The following is a 21,916-nucleotide window of genomic DNA, read 5'->3' as shown; positions in this document are numbered from 1 at the left end:
AAAGGGAAAGTTTTTGGTTTTACAAACTACAGACCACTAAATACCCTGGTTTAAATGAAGATATCGATTTCTCACCCTTCCTGTAGGGTTGTGATGGGTCCATTTGCTGTCATCTAGTGGACATTTTGCTCAATTGCCCTCAGCTATGGTTAGACTGTTGTTGTTCATGTTTTGCTGTGTTCTAGTGTACTATGGAATATATTGCTTTCTTATTCTTGACACTTCTACCAGTCATATTTAAGGTTAGAACTACCTTTCTAAGTGTTCTGATACTTCTAGCTTGGAGTTGTATTTTTATGATAACATAGCTACAGTATTTCACCTTTTAATGTGTATAGTGTCAATTGTGTAACCACTCCCTCTTCCAATTAGGGCTAATTGGAAAAGCTGTTCAAAAGAGGACATTGTATTCATTTTTTTTGTGCTCCCTGACGAAGGCCATGCAGCCGAAACGCGTCGGTTTTTAAAAACCTTTGTTTCTATTGAACATGCCATACTAATAAAGGCATTTTAATGAATTCTATTAAGAGTGCCTTGGTCCTCCTTTCTTTTTGATAACCAATTTACCCCTTTTACCAAAGAGCACCTTCTATCTACTAAAATGTACTATTGTGTACCTTAGTAGCGCTTCCCTTCCTATCTTCCTACTAGAGATAGAACACTGTTCTATTGTTAGGTTAGAGACATTCTTGGGGGGAGGGGGGGTGAATAGTAGTGCACGCTCAAATTGACAGTTTTTTGTTTGTATCACATTAAAAAATATTTCGCATCTTCAACGTGGTAGGCATGTTGTGTAAATCAAAAGATACAAACCCCCCAAAAATCTATTTTAATTCCAGGTTGTAAGGCAACAAAATAGGAAAAATGCCAAGTGGGGTGAATACTTTCACAAGCCACTGTATATTGCAACAGACAAGCACAGTAAAACACAAATAACATAATTTAAGTGATCTCCAATATTTAAACCTAGGTCAGCTCTCCACCCTGGCAACCAGCACCAAGCCCCACTACACGTATCTTTACACGACAAGATATATGTCAAAAGGTCAGAAATCTCTAGGATGCCATTAGTTACGTCCAACCTATTAGTGCTGGCTAATTCAGCATAAAATCGACCCACCCATATTTAATGAATCAGCTTCTCGGGACCCCTCTCCTCGATTGCCCGAGGCTTCATGCTTGCGTCGATAGCAGAGAGGAAATGGGTCCCCAGGGCCAAATAACCACCGACTGCTCTCTCTTTATAGACACACTGCATCACACTGCATCACTAGTAAAAAGAGAGCTATTTCCCTTCAGAGCTATTTCCCTGTTATACTGGATTTGAAGGTGGATGTTGCTTAAACTGTATATATGCCATTTGTAAATGTGAAGGAAAGCACTGCATTGGTGATTTGAGGGAAGGGATATGTACTGATGTAAAAATGTGAATATCTTAGGGCAGTGTCTGATTGCAGAAGATTACCATTGCTACCAGAGAGCAATATTGCTGATTTGCTTTACAGGAAATAACAATCAAAAACCAATCAAGAGATAGGCAGAGGTGTTAAAATGACAAAAATCACATTTAGAAACCTTCTAGGAGCAACGTTTACATGGAAATGAAGATGAAGATTAAGTATTTTTTTACGTAGTTTCCAAAACTGACCCTCTTTCTCTCTTTCTCCCCCTCCACCTTTTTCCCCCTCTCTCTCGCTCTTTCCCTCCCTCCCTCCAGGGGGGCGACTCCTGTTCCTGGTTGTGTGGCTAAACCTGGTGTCTCGAGGAGTGGATGGCTGCCCGGCCAAATGTGTGTGTTACAGCGAACCACGGCCCACCGTGGCCTGCCAGCAGCAAGGACTGTTCTCCATCCCTACCGAGATCCCTGTGCGGAGCCAGCGTATATTTCTCCAGAGCAACAAGCTAACCGTGGTCCGCTCCACCAGCTTCAGCTCCGTGCACAACCTTACCGTCCTCTGGATGTACTCCAACAATATCAGCCACATTGAGGCCGGGGCCTTCTACGGTCTGGAGCGGCTAGAGGAGCTGGACATTGGGGACAACAGTAACCTGAGGATCATCAGCCCAACAGCCTTCAGGGGTCTGTCCAAGCTTCACACCCTCCACCTGCACAGGTGCGGCCTGTCGGAGTTACCTGTCGGAGCGTTCCAGGGACTGTTCTCCCTGCAGTACCTCTACCTGCAGGACAATAACCTGCTGGCCCTGCACAACGACACCTTCCTGGACCTGGCCAACCTCACCTATCTGTTCCTGCACAACAACAAGATCAAGACCGTGTCAGACCACATGCTGCGCGGCCTCATCAACCTTGACCGCCTGCTGCTGCACCAGAACCGGGTCATCTACGTCCAGCCGAGGGCATTCAGCGACCTGGGGAAGCTGACCACGCTGTTCCTGTTCTACAACAACCTTACCGTGCTGACCGGGGAGACCATGGACCCGCTGGTGTCCCTGCAATACCTGCGTCTCAATGGGAACCAGTGGGTGTGTGACTGTCGGGCCAGTACCCTATGGGACTGGTTCAAACGCTTCAAGGGCTCCAGCTCTGAGCTCGAATGTAACGTCCCCCTGGAATTGTTCGGGAAGGACCTGAAACGGCTGAAGAGTAACGACCTGGAAGGGTGTGTGGAGACACCCCAGATCCAGACCCAGCTCTTCAGCTCCAAGCCGCGTTCCGGAAAATTCCCCTCCACTGAAAATCCTCTGGGAGATGGAATTCCCAGATGTTGTCTTCCAGACAACGATAAGTCCTCTATCATCTCCGGGAAAACGATCGCTGACTCCTCATCTTACAACAGCCGTCAAATCACCAACAACCCCCTCAAGGAGAAGGAGAACATATCCAAGACCAAATTCAGAGAGCATGAGCGAACGAAAAACGAGACCATCCGGAATAAGCAGAGTCTCAATGATGGGCCTCTGGGGACCCTGTCCAACAACCTTGACCAGTCATTGGTTCAAATTGAAGACCTGGAACCCTCTACAGCCCCAACCAGGAAGAAAAAGAAGTGCACTAAAAAGCCCAAATCTGATGCCCAGTGTCTCAAAGGCCATGGATCTACAATGCAGGTGGCACTGAGTTCTCTCTTCATGTCCATAGTCTGGATCTGGTTCTCGTTGGCCATGTCTTAGGACCTTAGGGCCTGGCTGGGATTAGATCACATGCTAAATATACATTGCTGGGACTCACAGATTGTTATTAATGCTCATGACAATAATACAGAATCCTTCTGCAGTGACCTCTGACCTCCAATAATAGCCTAGAGACTGATAACCAGGAGGTCAGGTTTGGACAGATTACCAGGGTAACAAGGACTATGTCCTTGAAGTTAAACTACAAAAGAAGTTAAAATACAATTTAACAAAATGGATGCCTTTACAGAACACATCATATCTAATGTATATAATAAATCGGTGCCCAAATTGTTTGTTCTGTATGTACTTTATTGTACCGTGTCTAAGCTACACCACTTTGGAGACTCTCCTTATTCCTATTTCCCTCTCAAAAAGCTTTTACTGCAACAACAGTGACTGCTGAGACAGACCACTGAAAAAATAGGAAAAAACATAAATTCCGAGGGCCGGCTGAACGCACACAAAGAACGTTTATTAAAAAATAGATTTTCATGCCCTCCCCCCCATTATTTATTTTTAAAAAAGTGATGCATTTGTTGGGTACTGTTATGTTTTTTATGTTTATACGTATTTCAGTAAAGACAAATGTTTATTGTTCCCCAGTTTGAGTTCTGTTTTCATCACAGTATGGATACAGGTAGCATTGGCTAATAGAAAGCTGGCTAAATGTTTTACAGAGATTGCAATGGAATCATAGATATGCATTTTATTTTACTTGTGTACAAGTATGAATATATTATGAATAAAAGGTCTCCTTTCATATAACTGGTTGGTTATTGATGTGTTCTTTTTAGGCATTAGAGGTATAGTCTTCAGAATAGCTCTTCAGTATAACCAGTAACACAATCACACAGAATTCAACAGCCTAACACAGAATCACTCATAACTGCTCAATCGTATTTTGCTGCTTCAGACTATTGTTCATGAACACGATGTAATGTAATACATGTCCAAAAAGTATAGTAGGCCTTTGGCAGTGTCTGAATTTCTTCGCACATAGACATATGAAACCTTAACGTACATTGATGATCTATGATCTAAAGGACACAAGGACATATTGCATAACATAAATAATAGCAGAGGCAGGTTTCCTCTTGCACTGCTAACACAGGGATTACATCATCAACACTCATAAAAATGTACAACAACATTCTGTTATGCTATTTTAATGAGGTATGTGAAAAATACATGCCCCATAATGCTATAAAAAGATCCCTCAGATGTTGTAAAAAAAATGGCCCTGAGATCTACAGTGAACAGCAGCTAGTGTCACCTCACTCACATAACATATCACCTAAGCGTACAGTAAGTAGACCCTAACTTTTCCCCAAGTTCCTTCTAAACAGATGGCAGGCCAGGCAAGGATGGACTGGGACCACAAATCGGCCCATTTCTAACATACTGGCCCATTTATTTCCTTCGAGGCCCTTACTCCAGCTAATTTGTTTCCAGGAGGCCCCAATTATTAGCCAAATAACAACTATTCTATGCAATTTTTTCTTACAATAAACAGTATTGACAGGCCCACTGGGCCAAAGATGGACCAGCCCATCTGGCATTTGCCTGAATTGCCCTGTGGACTGTTCCTATCTGGGCCTGGCCTACAGCGGCAGGGCAGGCTCATATTTTGTGGTGCTTTGTCAACCCTGGCCTGATTTCGGTATCTCAGCCCCGGTAGTACTCTGCATTTAGTTCTTTCTCCTCTCGGTCCTCCACGGGATACTGGCACCCGCCGCCCGGGTGAGTGACGCGCTTGCTCTGCTGTGTGTGTGTGTGTCACCAGCGTGAGCTCACTTGGTGGCAGGTAACGTAGTGGTTAGCGCGATGGGCCAGTAACCAATAGGATGTTGTGGATGCCGATTGCCATGAATGTCGATTGTGGCAGCCCCCGCACCTCTCTAATTCAGGGTTAAAGGCGGAAGACATATTTCAGTTGAATGCATTCAGTTGTACAACTGACTAGCTATCCCCATATCCCGCTCATGAAACAGATTTCATTAATCTACTAAAGCAGGACTGGACTGCATCAATCTTCCTAGAGACCACATATCCTATCTGTCTTTCATTATATTTTGTCTTTTTCATTTCTGTACTTTGTAGGGGGGTCTAAGGGCACCAGCTCTTATGCCACCAATGCTGACATGACTAAAAAGAGTACCCATACACCTTTTGTCTACAGGATTGCCCTGAATGCTTTCCATATGACCCCTAAAAAGTTTTTATATTTTCTGCTTTTTACTTTTGTGGGGGGAGTTGATCTGGTCTAATGTCACCAACGCTGATATGTCTGTAAAGAGAAAGCCTGCCCTTACACATCTTTCATCAAAGTGCTTTTGGTGTTACCTCTAAAAGTGACTTGAAATGATTCACACAGACTTATTCGTACACCTCCTGTCCAAATATTATTTTAGTATGACCTCGGAAAGCTATTTGAAAAAGATCTATACGGACCAATATGTCCTAAAATATCATTTGGAATAGCCATGCCACTGTTTCTTTGTTCATATGGTTTGCGTGCGGCAAGATCTTGCTTTATCAGTAACTTCAAACGCAGTATGACACTTGCATAAGATGCCTCAGGGCAAATGACAGGAACACAAAGGTTTTTGTATATTGCGATCCATGATCTCTATATTGCTCATGATTTCACGAAAAGATTCAACACATATGACAACCTGGCTGTATATTCAAAGAAAAAAAAAACACGTGGCAATTTTCATTGAAGAAGAGGAGAGGAAGAAGAGAGTAGAGGAAGAGGAGAGTAGGAAATAGAGGAGAGGAAGAAGAGAGGAAGATGAGAGCAAGAGGAGAGGAAGAGGAGAGAAAGAGGAGAGGACCCAAGCGAGCCATGGAGATATCAATCTGGAGAGGGAATCAACAGGAGAAATAGGCATGGTCTTCTTCTACCTCCCCTCTAATAGACTAACTCTCTTTTCCACTCATTGTTAAATTAACAAACCTGTGTTAAAATAATATCTGACGTCTTTGGCTGGCGCAATAGGAATAGGAATGGATTGGATAGTAATGGGAACTTAAATCCCTTCCATCTGGCAGTCCAGGGAGGCTAAATAAATGCTCACATTATTTTAAATAGTTCAAACAGTATTTGAACCCAGTTTTTGAGGCACCTTGCTGGTAGAGGTGGAAAATAACTCAGGGCTAGGGAAGTTATCTGGTGTTGGAAGGAGGAAAATAGCTAAATGTAGCATTTAACTCGTTTTCAGTGCCCACCATGCAGCTGATGTGCAGCCATACTGTAATGGCTCTTGGTAGTTATGGTATTGCTTGGTAGTCATAGTAGCTCTTTTAGATTTGTTCAGATGACAGATGTAAACAGTTTAATTAAATTTGATGAGCAAAGGTAAAAAATATTGTTCAATGTTTATTAGTTTTATTGTTCGCTACTAACCACAAAGAAATATCTTAGTTTCCACTTAAATGTGTATTTATTGTAACTTCCACTAACATACTTGGGAGGAGAGCCATCATTTTACTTTAAGTTACTTTAAAGTTTCATTTTCTGGAAGGGCAATAAACGTTCTCACAGATCATTTTCAATATTGCAATAACTGCCCAGATCAATGCCATTTGGAATTACATTTTTATTCAAATTTTTGGGGGGAGTGCTCGCAGTTATTTGTTGTTTATTTTTTCTAATTTGCTTATATTTAGCATATTTTAATTAATTTCAGCTTGCTTCAAAGACAAAGTAACAAGGACCTTTACAACAACAAACGGTTAATATCAGCAGTCCAGCAAAATTCTTCAATATTCAATAAAAGTGATCTGCCTACAATTCTCCATGCATATTCTCTTTGACTCTCCACATCTCCTTCGCAGAACCCCTTTGATCATGAGTAATAAGACATTTTTCTAAGCTCCACTGAATGTGATTGAAATATTAGAGTTCATGGCCCGGGGCGTAGGCTTATATGAGAAAGTTTATGCTGCTCACCGCTAAAGGACCTCAGACACATAAGACACACACGCACACGCACACACACACACACACACACACACACACACACACACACACACAAAGGCCCTGATAGGTTCAGTGGTGGCATAAAGCAGTCCCAAAGAAAATGACAGCCTCCACAAAAACAAAATTGCTCACAAACTTCCTAAAATATTCTTTCAACTTTTCTTTCTGTAATCCAGAGAGATGGGGCACAGTACGCGATGGCTTCACAGTTGGTACATAATTATTACACCAAAGTCGCTGAGCTGGTATTTTCCAGAGTCAGAAAGCCCAGGGCTCTGTCCATCAGCATGGCTGCCTAGGGTGATACTCGGTGAGCAGATGGTTCATCAATGTCACCCTTCTCCTCTCTGATGTCCGCACGGCACAGTGGAATAAGCAGCCTCATTTAAATAATTTGTGAGCATTTGACACGTTTGTGAATATTTGCTGGGATCAGTGTGTAACTTTAACCTTCATCAGTTCTCAGACTGCTGAGAGAAAGACAGGAAGGTGATATTAATGGGTTAAAGGGGCATGGGGTGAGGAATGGTATCATGGGGTAAATTCCTAACAGAATGTTTTAGACACAATGTGGCGAACAGGTGAGAAGGTAACAACGTGGCTCAAAAACAACACCAACAATAACAGCAAACCCAACAACAACAGCACCACCACCAACAACAGCAAACCAAACAACACCAACAACAATAAAAACAGCACCACCACCAAAACAACACCAAGAACAACAACACCAATAACAACCCAACAATAGCAACAACACCAGCATCAAAAACAACAACAACACCAACAATAACAGCAACACCACCATAAACGCGGCTTCTGTTGCTGTAGGATTGTCCATGAGGCATCCACTTACAGTGGACACATTTGGTAAGTCCTTACTCTAAACCAGGGGTTTTCAAACCTTTCCTCGGGGACCCCCAGCCATTCCATGTATTTGAACTGCTCCAGAGCTAGAACAACTCATTCAACTTGTCAACTAATTATAAAGCCCATGATTTGGGGAATCAGGTCAGCTAGTTCAGGGTTACAACAAAACTGTGAAACATCATGGGGTCTCAGAAGAGAAATTTGAAAACCACTGCTTTAATCTAACCCTACGTACAGTGCCTTCGGAAATTATTCAGATCTCTTGACTTTTTCCAAATGTTGTTACGTTACAGCCTCATTCTAAAATTGATTAAATATTTTTTTGTCCCTCATCAATCAACAAACAATACCAAAAAAGGTTTTTAGAAACGTTTGCTAATTTATACAAAATTCTAAACTGAAATATCACATTTACATAAGAATTCAGACCCTTTACGCAGTATTTTGTTGGAGTACCTTTGGCAGCGATTACATACTCGAGTCTTTTTGGGTATGACGCTACAAGCTTGGCACAACTGTATTTGGAGAGTTTCTCCCATCCTTCTTTTCAGATCCTTTCAAGCTCTGTAAGGTTGGAGGTGGAGCATCACTGCACAGCTATTTTCAGGTCTCTCCAAAGATGTTCAATTGGGTTCAAGTCCGGGCTCTCGCTGGGCCACTCAAGGACATTCAGAGACTTGTTCCGAAGCCACTCCTACGTTGTCTTGGCTGTGTGCTTAGGGTCGTTGTCCTGTTGGAAGGTGAACCTTCACCCCACCCTGAGGTCCTGAGGGGTCTGGAGCAAGTTTTCATCAAGGATTTCTCTGGACTTTGCTCCATTAATCTATCCCTCTATCTTTACTAGTGTCCTAGTCCCTGCCACTGAAAAACAACACCCCACCATGATGCTGCCACCACCATGTTTCACCATAGGGATGGTGCCAGGTTTCCTCCATACGTGAAGCTTGGCATTCAGGCCAAAGAGTTCAAGTTGTTTTCATCAGACAGTGGAGAGAACAAGTATTTGATACACTGCCGATTTTTCAGGTTTTCCTACTTACAAAGCATGTAGAGGTCTGTCATTTGTATCATAGGTACACTTCAACTGTGAGAGATGGAATCTAAAACAAAAATCTAGAAAATCACATTGTATGATTTTTAAGTAAATCATTTGCATTTTATTGCATGACATAATTATTTGATACATCAAAAAACAGAACTTAATATTTGGTATAGAAACCTTTGTTTGCAATTACAGAGATCATACGTTTCCTGTAGTTCTTGACCAGGTTTGCACACACTGCAGCAGGGATTTTGGCCCACTCCTCCCATACAGACCTTCTCCAGATCCTTCAGGTTTCGCGGCTGCCGCTGGGCAATACGGACTTTCAGCTCCCTCCAAAGATGTTCTATTGGGTTCAGGTCTGGAGACTGGCTAGGCCACTCCAGGACCTTGAGATGCTTCTTATGGAGCCTCTCCTTAGTTGCCCTGGCTGTGTGTTTTGGGTCGTTGTCATGCTGGAAGAGACAGCCACGACCCATCTTCAATGCTCTTACTAAGGAGGTTGTCGGCAAAAATCTTGTGATACATGGCCCCATCCATCCTCCCCTCAATATGGTACAGTCGTCCTGTCCCCTTTGCAGAAAAGCATCTCCAAAGAATAATGTTTCCACCTCCATGCTTCATGGTTGGGATGGGGTTGTACTCATCCTTCTTCTTCCTCCAAACAAGGCGAGTGGAGTTTAGACAAAAAAGCTCTATTTTTGTCTCATCAGACCACATGACCTTCTCCCATTCCTCCTCTGGATCATCCAGATGGTCATTGGCAAACTGTAGATGGGCCTGGACATGCGCTGGCTTGAGCAGGGGGACCTTGCGTGCGCTGCAGGATTTTAATCCATGACGGCGTAGTGTGTTACTAATGGTTTTCTTTGAGACTGTGGTCCCAGCTCTCTTCAGGTCATTGACCAGGTCCTGCCATGTAGTTCTGGGCTGATCCCTCACCTTCCTCATGATCATTGATGCCCCACGAGGTGAGATCTTGCATGGAGCCCCAGACTGAGGGTGATTGATCGTCATCTTGAACTTCTTCCATTTTCTAATAATTGTGCCAACAGTTGTTGCCTTCTCACCAAGCTGCTTGCCTATTGTCCTGTAGCCCATCCCAGCCTTGTGCAGGTCTACAATTTATCCTTGATGTCCTTACACAGCTCTCTGGTCTTGGCCATTGTGGAGAGGTTGGAGTCTGTTTGATTGAGTGTGTGGACAGGTGTCTTATTTATTTATTTTATTTATTTTACCTTTATTTAACCAGGTAGGCAAGTTACAATTACGACCTGGCCAAGATAAAGCAAAGCAGTTCGACAGATACAACGACACTGTAACGGTTTTCTTTATGAGAAGGAGAGTCGGACCAAAATGCGGCGTGTCTATTGCAATCCATGTTTAATGAAGTAACACACTAAACACAAACACTACCAAAACAATAAACTTAACGAAAACCGAAACAGCCTATATTTGTGTATCCTAACACAGAACAATGACATCAGGACAACAAGGACAATCACCCACGACAAACTCAAAGAATATGGCTGCCTAAATATGGTTCCCAATCAGAGACAACGATAAACACCTGCCTCTGATTGAGAACCACTTCAGACAGCCATAGACTTAGCTAGAACACCCCACTAGCTACAATCCCCATACATACACACCACATACAAAACCCCATGCCACACCCTGGCCTGACCAAATAAATAAAGATAAACACAAAATACTTCGACCAGGGTGTGACAGACACAGAGTTACACATGGAGTAAAACAAACATACAGTCAATAATACAGTATAAACAAGTCTATATACAATGTGAGCAAATGAGGTGAGAAGGGAGGTAAAGGCAAAAAAGGCCATGGTGGCAAGGTAAATACAATATAGCAAGTAAAACACTGGAATGGTAGTTTTGCAATGGAAGAATGTGCAAAGTAGAAATAAAAATAATGGGGTGCAAAGGAGCAAAATAAATAAATAAATTAAATACAGTTGGGAAAGAGGTAGTTGTTTGGGCTAAATTATAGGTAATACAGGTAACGAATTCAAACAGGTGCAGTTAATACAGGTAATGAGTGGAGAACAGGAGGGTTCTTAAAGAAAAACTAACAGGTCTGTGAGAACCAGAATTCTTACTGGTTGGTAGGTGATCAAATACTTATGTCATGCAATAAAATGCTAATTCATTACTTAAAAATCATACAATGTGATTTTCTGGATTTTTGAGATTTTAGATTCCATCTCTCACAGTTGAAGTGTACCTATGATAAGAATTACAGACCTCAACATGCTTTGTAAGTAGAAAAACCTGCAAAATCGGCAGTGTATCAAATACTTGTTCTCCCCACTGTACGTAAATAAGGTATTTTTGTTTTTATATTTTAAAAGATTTGCTAGCATTTCTAAAAATCTGTTTTTGCTTTGTTATTACGAGATATTGTTTGTAGATTCAATTTAATCAATTTTAGAATAAGGCTTTAACGTAACAAAACGTGGAAAAGGTCAAGTAGTCTGAATACTTTCCAAAGGCACTGTATATTGGTGCCCTGTATGAGGAATCTTGAATGGAACTTTGAAGAGGACCAAATGTCCAACACATCTTTCAAAACAGTCTTTATGTTGCCATGTTATGACAGCCTTTACATGCGTACAATATCTATGTACAGTAAATTATGACAATTAAACATTTTTCGTCTCATTGCACAGGGGAGGTGTAGTATCCAACAGGGGTAATCCCATAAACCATTTATCAAGGGCTGAGCTGATCATCTTTTCTCAATCAGTTAGGATTTTGGAATGTAGAGTGGCAATTTGTTCTCTAGCTAAATTCCCTAGATTAATAGACTATTTCAGAGCCATTCCTACTAGTCTGGGACACAGCGTACCACTGACACGCTGTAGTACGAGGCTGAAGAGCTTTTGCAGTAGATTATGCTGATATCCAATAGGATTTGACAGTTTTCACCTCATGAAACGACCACAGTAGTACTGGTACATCTAATGATCCATCTAAGCGTTATTAAAAATAATAAATCATACACACATGCGTGTACATGGATGGACACACACACACACACACACACACACACACACACACACACACACACACACACACTACTCTCCCATGACTGTGTACGTGCCAGAGAGCAGAGGGATCAGTACAGCTGGGCAGCTCTCATTCTCACAGCTGTAAATCCTGACGAGGCAGGAAGCACACAGTCAGTAATAAGACAGGCAGCACATGGTCAATAATTAGGCATCACATAGTCAGTAATCAGGCAGGCAGCACACAGTCAGTAATCAGGCAGGCAGCACACAGTCAGTAATCAGGCTGGCAGCACATAGTCAGTAATCAGGCAGGCAGCACACAGTCAGTAATCAGGCTGGCAGCACATAGTCAGTAATCAGGCAGGCAGCACATAGCCAGTAATCAGGCAGGCAGCACACAGTCAGTAATCAGGCAGGCAGCACACAGTCAGTAATCAGACTGGCAGCACACAGTCAGTGATCAGGCAGGCAGCACATAGTCAGTAATCGGGCAGGCAGCACACAGTCAGTAATCAGGCTGGCAGCACATAGTCAGTAATCAGGCAGGCAGCACATAGCCAGTAATCAGGCAGGCAGCACACAGTCAGTAATCAGGCAGGCAGCACACAGTCAGTAATCAGGCAGGCAGCACATAGTCAGTGATCAGGCAGGCAGCACATGGTCAAAAATCAGGCAGGCAATACACAGTCAGTAATCAGGTAGCAGCTCATAGTCAGTAATCAACCAGGTAGCACACAGTCAGTAATCAGGCTGGCAGCACATAGTCAGTAATCAGGCAGGCAGCACACAGTCAGTAATCAGGCTGGCAGCACATAGTCAGTAATCATGCAGGCAGCACATAGCCAGTAATCAGGCAGGCAGCACATAGCCAGTAATCAGGCAGGCAGCACACAGTCAGTAATCAGGCAGGCAGCACACAGTCATTAATCAGGCAAGCAGCACACAGTCAGTAATTAGGAAGGCAGCACACAGTCAGTAATCAGGCTGTTAACACATAGTCAGTAATCAGGCAGGCAGCACACAGTCATTAATCAGGCAGGCATCACACAATCAGCAATCAGGCAGGCAGAACACAGTCAGTAATGTCAAATCTGTTCTGAACCAGATGCCTCAGAGAACATCTGAGGGCTGGACTGAAACCATAACACTGTGGTTTTAAAAACATTTTCACCAACAAAAATGCTTATATATTGATATACTTTATTTGACTCGGAGAACTCACACTAATGAACTTTTCAGAAAATAATGAGATGTAACCATGACAGACTTGGCTCGAAAGATAATTTCTACCACGGACCATATTCATGGATTTGCACCTCCGTCACTCAGTTGCTACAAGCCATTGTTATGAAGGTTTTTAAAACATCTCCGGCATATTAGTGCCCTACAGGTATGAAAGTGACTGGTGCTCAGTCATTCTGCATGTTGGGCTAATTACTGACTTTTTCAAATTTGTACTCTAGTGGCCTGGAAAATTATGACATTGGTAAAGTAGACCAATAGTTAGTAGGTAACAACTTGCCATCCTTATGGTGTTGTCAAATTTATTTCAGAGAGATGGCTATAGTTGCCATTGGCTAGCAAAGTTCGTCAAAAATAGCTAGCAATGCTAACGTTAACTAGCTAAATTTTGGTGCTGTCCTTTCACGATTAGCTAGATAGCTAAAGTTATGCTATATCTAAAGTCAATCTGGCGACATAACAATGATGACAAAAGGTTCTCCAATTAATTATTTGCCTCCTTTGAAATATAATTTTGTTTCCAAGCCACAGTAATGCACTTTAGACAGAATTTTAGTCCGTGCCCATTGAGAATGCATTGAGAAGAATGCTCAGTTGGGCATCAGGCTTAAAATGAACTTCCAAAACAATATTGTGACGGAATGTGTAATCCATGAATAATTTGGTTTAACATTCAAACTAACATAACAGTTTCCAACATAAAGGAAAACTTTTCAAAATGTCTTCCTTTCCTCCTTCTCAATTAGCCCCCAATCCTTCTTAATTAGCCCCCTAGCGCCCAGGAGATATGGAGGGAAAATCCATCTCTAACACAGTAATGTGTTACATTAATGTATTATACTGTGGAGGCATCTTCGTGGGAATAACATGCTCTACCCCCAAACAGGAGGGATGGCAGGCCTAGGCTCTTGAGGTACTTCTGGGGTGCTAGAGGGGTTGTGTGCAATTCTGTACACGTCCCTGCCTCCAATTTTCACTCTCTAATGGAGCTGAGCATGTTCCGGAGCTAAGGATTTCTAAAATAGAGTTCTTCCTGACAGCCAGGGTCTTACTATGCTAATGTTAAACCCATAGGATTAGAAATTAGAATACTATAACGGACATGAACCTTCTTATGATGGTCCAAAGGTCAGCCATGGTGGTCAGGGAGTTGGTCAACTATGGTTTGCCAGTGCTGTGATAAGTTATTGTGTAAAACAATGAATGTGAAGAATTTATCTGCGCTATGTCTCTGTAACTAGCTAGCCAGACAGTTTTAGAGGAATTATTCTATTAATTGTTATAATTCACTGCCAATAAGCCAACATTCCATTCAAACAATGCAGTCAATACACTGGCGGAAATCAGTTGATGATAGGACTTAAACAAGTTGTAAATGCAACAAGTATAGATATTGTATCATATAATAGCGTGACAGCTATATATGTAAACAGGCATGTATAGTCTGTTTACATATATTTTAGAGGCTATTTATACTATTTTATACATATACATATACATATACATATACATATTTTTATTATGTGACAATATTTTAGGTTGACTACAGAACACAATTTCTGATACATCACATGCCTTACTTTTTCCCCCTGCATATGTAAAAGCAGGAAATGCATGACCTATGCCTCTACTTCAATTCATTCCAATTACACTGGTTTTGGATTTTTCTCTGACCAAGATGACTTTCATTTCGATCCCTTTATAGAACTTTGATGGTTTATGACATAGCCCCTCTAGTAATTTAATAACATCTCTATGGTTAGTCTCTAAAAGTCTAAGCCTTTGAGGGACACACATTTTTGACAGAAAACTACCTCCATACAGTGCCTTGTAAAAGTATTCAGCCCCCTTGGCATTTTTCCTATTTTGTTGCATTACAACCTGTAATTTAAATGGATTTTTATTTGGATTTCATGTAATGGACATACAGAAAATAGTCCAAATTGGTGAAGTGAAATGAAAAAAAAAATATTAAACGGAAAAGTGGTCTATGCATATGTATTCACCCCCTTTGCTATGAAGCCCCTAAATAAGATCTGGTGCAAACAATTACCTTCAGAAGTCACACAATTAATTAAATAAAGTCTACCTGTGTGCAATCTAAGTTTCACATGATCTGTCACATGATATCAGTATATGTTCTGAAAGGCCCCAGAGTCTGCAACACCACTAAGCAAGGGGCACCACCAGGCAAGCGGCACATTAAGATCAAGGTGTAATGTCCGTCGCTCGAATGAGACCAAGGTTCAGCGTGGTAGGTGTACATTTTCTTAATTAAAATGGAGCTCTCCAAACAGGACAGGGAAAAAGTTATGGAGAAGTACAGATCAGGGATGGGTTATAAAAAAATATGGTTTTATAAAAAAATTGATGTTCGCCAAAAGGAATGTTGGAGACTCCCCAAACATAAGGAAGATGGCACTATGGTCAGATGAGACTAAAACGTAGCTTTTTAGCCATCAAGGAAAACGCTATGTCTGGTGTAAACCCAACACCATCCCCACAGTGAAGCATGGTGGTGGCAGCATCATGCTGTGGTGATGTGTTTCATTGGCAGGGACTGGGAAACTGGTCAGAATTGAAGGAATGATGGACGGCGCTAAATACAGGAAAAGTTTTGAGGGAACCTGTTTCAGTCTTCCAGAGATTTGAGACTGGGATGGAGGTTCACCTTCCAGCATGACAATGACCCTAAGCATACTGTTAAAGCAACACTCGAGTGGTTTAATTGGTAACATTTAAATTTCTTTGAATGGCATAGTCAAAGCCCAGACCTCAATCCAATTGAGAATCTGTGGTATGACTTAAAGATTGCTGTACACCATGCAAAAAATATTTTACATGTTCCAAGTGGTAGGCATGTTGTGTAATCCAAATGATACAACCTCAAGCAACAAAATATGAAAAATGCCAAGCGGGGTGAATACTTTTGCAAGCCACTGTACTTCCATTCATAAAAAAAAAAATGGTACCAGTTACCTTCAGACGATACCTGTGACACTTGTGGGGGTCGTAGAGCAAAACCTTTTTGTGAGAAGACCAATTTTCCGGATGGCTCATTGTCTGACAAACACTGTTCTAGCTCGTCCATGTTCCACCACAGATGCTGAAGGCCGGCTTAGGGGGCTTAGGCAGATGCGGTGGATTGAGACACAGCACATGCTAAAAAACAACTACAGTGCCTTTGGAAAGTATTTAGACCCCTTGACTTTTTCCACATTTTGTTACTTTACAGCCTTATTCTAAAATTGATTAATTGTTTTTTCCCTCATCGATCTACACACGATACTACACAATAACAAACATATAACAAACACATAAATATCACATTTACATACTGTAGGTATTCAGACCCTGTACTTTGTTGAAGCACCTTTGGCAGCAATTACAGCATCAAGCCTTCTTGTGTTTGACGCTACAAGCTTGGCACACCTGTTTTTGGGGAATATCCCAATCTTCTCTGCAGATCCTCACAAGCTCTGTTAGGTTGGATGGGGACCATTTCTGCACAGCTATTTGCAGGTCTCTCCAGAAATGTTAGATTCTGGATCAAGTCCGGGCCCTGGCTGGGCCACTCAAGGACGTTCAGAGACTTGTCCCGAAGCAACTCCTTTGTTGTCTTGAATGTGTGCTCAGGGTCTGAGGTCCTGAGCGTTCTGGAGCAGGTTTTCATGAAGGATCTCTCTGTACTTTGTTCAGTTCATCTTTGCCTCCATCCTTTAAAGTCAAGGGGTCTGAATACTTTACAAAGGCACTGTATATCTAGCTTAAATTGGCAGATTTTGCTGGAAATTTTTTATTATGTTATTTAGATTGACGCATGTTGCGTCAATATAATTATTTTTACCACACTGTGGGATTTACAGAATTCTCTACTATTGAAATACTATATGTGCACTAAGCTACCTTTAAGTACCACTCAAGATTGCGTCACAAAAAGGCATTGGAAATGCATTGTCAGATAACTTTATTCTTACATAGTTGTATAGATAGATTAGATTGTATAGATACATAGTTGTAATTAAGGGATAAGCGGCTCCGTTCTGTACATTACCTTGCTAAATGACTACATTGTGTAAAATGTCAAGAAACAAAAAAATGGACGATGCAGCGGGAAGAGGGGGAGCTGAGTCCCTTTGCAGAGTTAATTTTTCCAAGGTAAACAATCTAATCTTTTTTTGATAGAGACGTGACCCAGTCGTTCTTGAGATTAGTTCAATATTTTTTGACAGAAAACAGTTCTTTATGTTCCGTTGCCATGCTCAGTGGCAACATTCTTATCCCTTGCTTGTTGTTAGCTAGCCAACTAGCTATAGCTACACAGTCATAGCCTCTGCTGCCAGAATAACAACAGTGTATTCAGTTACGTTTGTTTAAGCTGTTTATCCTGCTTATACAACAGTTGCCCAAGAAAACAATACTATAAGCACACGAGTAGAAACAATATTTTTTTGTAGATATTTTCATTTATATAACGGAATTCATACTTTCTCATCATATTTATGGATGCTACCCAGTCGATTGTTCTTTATGTTCTGTTGCCATGGTCTCTGGCAACATTCTTATCCCTTACTTGCTAGCTAACCAGATAGCTAGGGATAAACACAGTCACGACCTCTGCAGCCAGAATAACAGCAAAGTAGCTGTTTTCTATTGACAGTCATTTGAGTACATCCATAACAATGAGCTGATAATGCCTGATTTTGCCTGGCGTAGATCGAACAGTTTACCTTCTCATCAGGACACCAGTTTGTTTCTAGCAAAACTGCGAATATGACAAGTGAACAAAACAATATCAGTTGCCTAAAACAGCTGGTCAAACCAGAAACGTGGGAGTATTTGACAGTATGACTAGGGACCAGAGAAATTCATGTTCATCACTCCTCTCTTCCAACTGTCCCGATATCTTTTCCAACTGTCCTGTTATCTGGTTTTAATGTCCAGTATAGAATGTGATTCTAACCAATCAGAAACGAGTATTCAACAATGCTGTGGTATAAACAAACAAAATAATACAGACCCCATCAAAATAAATTATTTATAGAACCTTCTGACTCACAATAACACAATAACAAAGCATATTTCAATCAGAGAGCAACAGGCTATTATTCTCTATTCTATCAGAGGAATATACTGTGGCAAGCCTACCATTGCTGTGCCAATGGCCTGCAGGTGCCTGGGCACGGGACAATCCATCCCACTGTTCACTCCAGTAACTATGACTGATTCTCCCCAATCCGCACACCCCATTGTGTGCACATTCTTGGCTCAGGTTCCCCAATCTCATCCCTACTGGGTGTTTAGAGAGTAAGGACGGAGGGGGTAGGCAGACAGATAAAGTGAAAAGAGACTGAGAAAGAGAGACAGGGGCATTTAGAAAGAAAGGAGAGAAGAGGTGAAGGGCAAACCTCTCATCCAAGCACTAAAAATGACAAAATAAGACAATGGCTAATGATTCCCTTATCGGCTGTGTCATGATTAATGATTATAACTGTAACAGAGTCTTTCTCATTAGTTTTCTCTTGATTATAACTATCCTCCAATAGACACTTAATACTATTGCAACTTTTATAACCACAACATCAACATTTGGTTTACACTTCCATTTAAGTAAAATGTCATTCATTCGGTCTTTACAGCTAGATTACACACAGTACGATAACTTGACATTGCGTGTTTGGAGATATACAGTTGAAGTCGGAAGTTTACATACACTTAGGTTGGAGTCATTAAAACTCGTTTTTCAACCATTCAACAAATTTCTTGTTAACAAACTATATTTTTGGCAAGTCAGTTAGGGAATCTATTTTGTGCGTGACACAAGTAATTTTTCCAACAATTGTTTACAGACAGATTATTTCACTTATAATTGACTGTATCACAATTCCAGTGGGTCAGAAGTTTACGTACACTAAGTTGACTGTGCCTATAAACAGCTTGGAAAATTCCAGAAAATTATGTCATGGCTTTAGAAGCTTCTGATAGGCTAATTGACATCATTCGAGTAAATTGGAGGTCTACCTGTGGATGTATTTCAAGGCCTACCTTCAAAATCAGTGCCTCTTTGCTTGACATCATGAGAAAATTTAAATAACTCAGCCAAGACCTCAGAATAAAAATTGCAGACCTCCACAAGTCTAGTTCATCCTTGGGAGCAATTTCCAAACGCCTGAAGGAACCGCGTTCATCTGTAAAATAATAGTACGCAAGTATACACACCGTGGGACCACGCAGCCGTCATACCGCTCAGGAGGAGACGCGTTCTGTCTCCTAGAGATGAACGTACTTTGGTGCGAAAAGTGCAAATCAATCCCAGAACAACAGCAAAGGACCTTGTGGAGATGCTGGATGAAACAGGTACAAAAGTATCTATATCCACAGTAAAGCAAGTCCTATATCGACATAACCTGAAAGGCTGCTCAGCAAGGAAGAAGCCACTGCTACAAAAATGCCATAAAAAAGCAAGACTACGGGTTGTAACTTGGCACATGTTGGCACATGTTGGCACATGGGGACAAAGATCGTACGTTTTGGAGAAATGTCCTCTGGTCTGATGAAACAAATATAGAACTGTTTGGCCATAATGACCATCGTTATGTTTGGAGGAAAAAGGGGGAGATCTGCAAGTCGAAGAACACCATCCCAAACGTGACGCACCTGGGTGGCAGCATCATGTTGTGGGGGTGCTTTGCCACAGGTGGGACTGGTGCACTTCCCAAAATAGATGGCAACATGAGGTAGGAAAATGATGTGGATGTATTGAAGCAACATCTCAAGACGTCAGTTAGGAAGTTAAAGCTTGGTCGCAAATGGGTCTTCCAAATGTTTTTTTGTACGCTATATAGTGAATAGGGTGCCATTTGGGAGGCAGACCCATCCTTTTCCACACCATCACCAGCCATCTATAAACCACTCCTATACTGATTGCAAGCAGCACAGCCACCAGTTACACTGTACTGATGGATGTTGTGTGTATTAGGTATTTGCTATGAAATTGTTAGATATTACTTGTTAAATATTGCTGCACTGTCGGAACTAGAAGCACCAGCATTTTGCTACACTCACAATAACATCTGCTGAACACGTGTATGTGATCTACCAAATTTGTTTTGATTTTATGAACATCGTCTGGCCAGTCATCTCCTCTCTGTTATGAGACAGTCAACAGCAGAGTATGTTCTGGATAGACAGCAAAATTAATAATAATGAAATATTCCATCCATCCACTTAAACTGGGACTTCTAATGCAATGCTTAGTCAATGCAAGGAGATCCTGGTCCATAATTTAATGCTTGTGTGGGAACGCATGGATATCTGATTAAAAAGCATAATCTGAGAGTGTTATTTTGGACAGTATGTACACTGTTTTGATTCCAGCGAAATCTAACAGTTCAACAGTTTCAGTCAGTCTACAATATGTGACTCATTTTGGGAAACTAAGCATGTTTTGCGTGTCACTACTTCACAGGAGAGACATTGGAATGTACTTTTATTTTTTAGCAAAATGCCTTCTGGAACATGTGAATTTTCATGTGCCTTACTAACAAACTTGTAAACCATCTGTAAATACAAATACAATTGTTAAATTACGAGCCTAGTTGGTTTAGCCACATAAAAAGTGAGCAACCTTCCCACTAGCCATTATTGGCTAAGATAATGAGTGGGCTGGACATGCTGAGAGATGAGTTCAGATTGGTCTGCCATGAAGCACGCTTCTGTCTATAATGTGAGCTGGTCAGTATGTGCAGGTAATCCTTTCTAATGCAGTTTAAAAAATATATATATCACATAGTAAAACTGCATAAGTGTTGCTCTCCACTTTCTGGAGGACCAAGTTTTGAAAATCTGTGGAATTAGAGTATACTAGCTAAGGAAATGAGTTGCAGACGGAGTTGAAAAGGGAACACACAGAAGGCTGTTGTATAAGACACATATCTCCCCGGATTACATCTTCAAACTAAGGGCAACCATGCTATCCGTGACAGAGAGGGAGAAGCGTCCATCCATGTATATGGAACAGAGAGTCTAGCTAGCTACATTTTCAGATATTACACGTTTCTAATTTTGTCAGAAAGTCGTTTTCATTTCAAGTTAAAGTGTACCGTTAGCTAGCTAACGTTAGCTGGCTGGTTAGCTAGCTAGCTAACATTACGTGTATGATCTGTGTAGTAATATTATTCGTATCTCAGTGCCATTTGCTTTGCTAGTTATAGCCTAATGTTAACTAGCTAACATTGAACCTGGTTGGTTAGCTACCTGCAGATTCTTGCAGTTGGGATTATGGTTCATTTTTTAGCTAGCTACATGTCTAAACAAAAGACTCCACTAATCAAGTAACTATTTCAATAGAATATTGATGTCACTGCGACAACAGTAGATAGACGTAGCTGGTAAATTCACTATGGCTATCTACTCCAATTTCAAAGTACTCCTTTCCGAGTGTTTCAGAGTGCAGAATAACTGATGAATTTACAAATGCTCAAGACCCATTGAATAAGTCAGTAAAAAAGTTTAATTAAATTGTTGCCAGAAGCACAGTTGCAGTCACCAACACTCTGGATAACGTGAAAACAGCCTAACCAGCTCTGCTAGTGCAAGTAAAATGGTC

The 21,916-nt window shown here is 41.3% G+C and overlaps 1 protein-coding gene across 1 annotated transcript in view; it reads left to right on the top strand.

The window, feature by feature from the left end:
• Positions 1 to 3,900, top strand: part of rtn4r (reticulon 4 receptor) — a 69,215-nt gene extending 65,315 nt beyond the window's left edge. Inside the window, exon 2 of the mRNA XM_021622125.2 lies at positions 1,718 to 3,900. Within this exon, the coding sequence (XP_021477800.2) occupies positions 1,718 to 3,132 (1,415 nt within the window). The 3' untranslated portion in view covers positions 3,133 to 3,900. The remainder of the gene's footprint in view (positions 1 to 1,717) is intronic.
• Positions 3,901 to 21,916: the final 18,016 nt, after the last annotated feature.

This window comes from Oncorhynchus mykiss, chromosome 11, assembly GCF_013265735.2.
Source record: "Oncorhynchus mykiss isolate Arlee chromosome 11, USDA_OmykA_1.1, whole genome shotgun sequence".
Lineage (NCBI taxonomy): Eukaryota > Metazoa > Chordata > Actinopteri > Salmoniformes > Salmonidae > Oncorhynchus > Oncorhynchus mykiss.
Note: the sequence above shows the minus strand (reverse complement) of the source record. Positions and strands in the feature narration are given on the sequence as shown.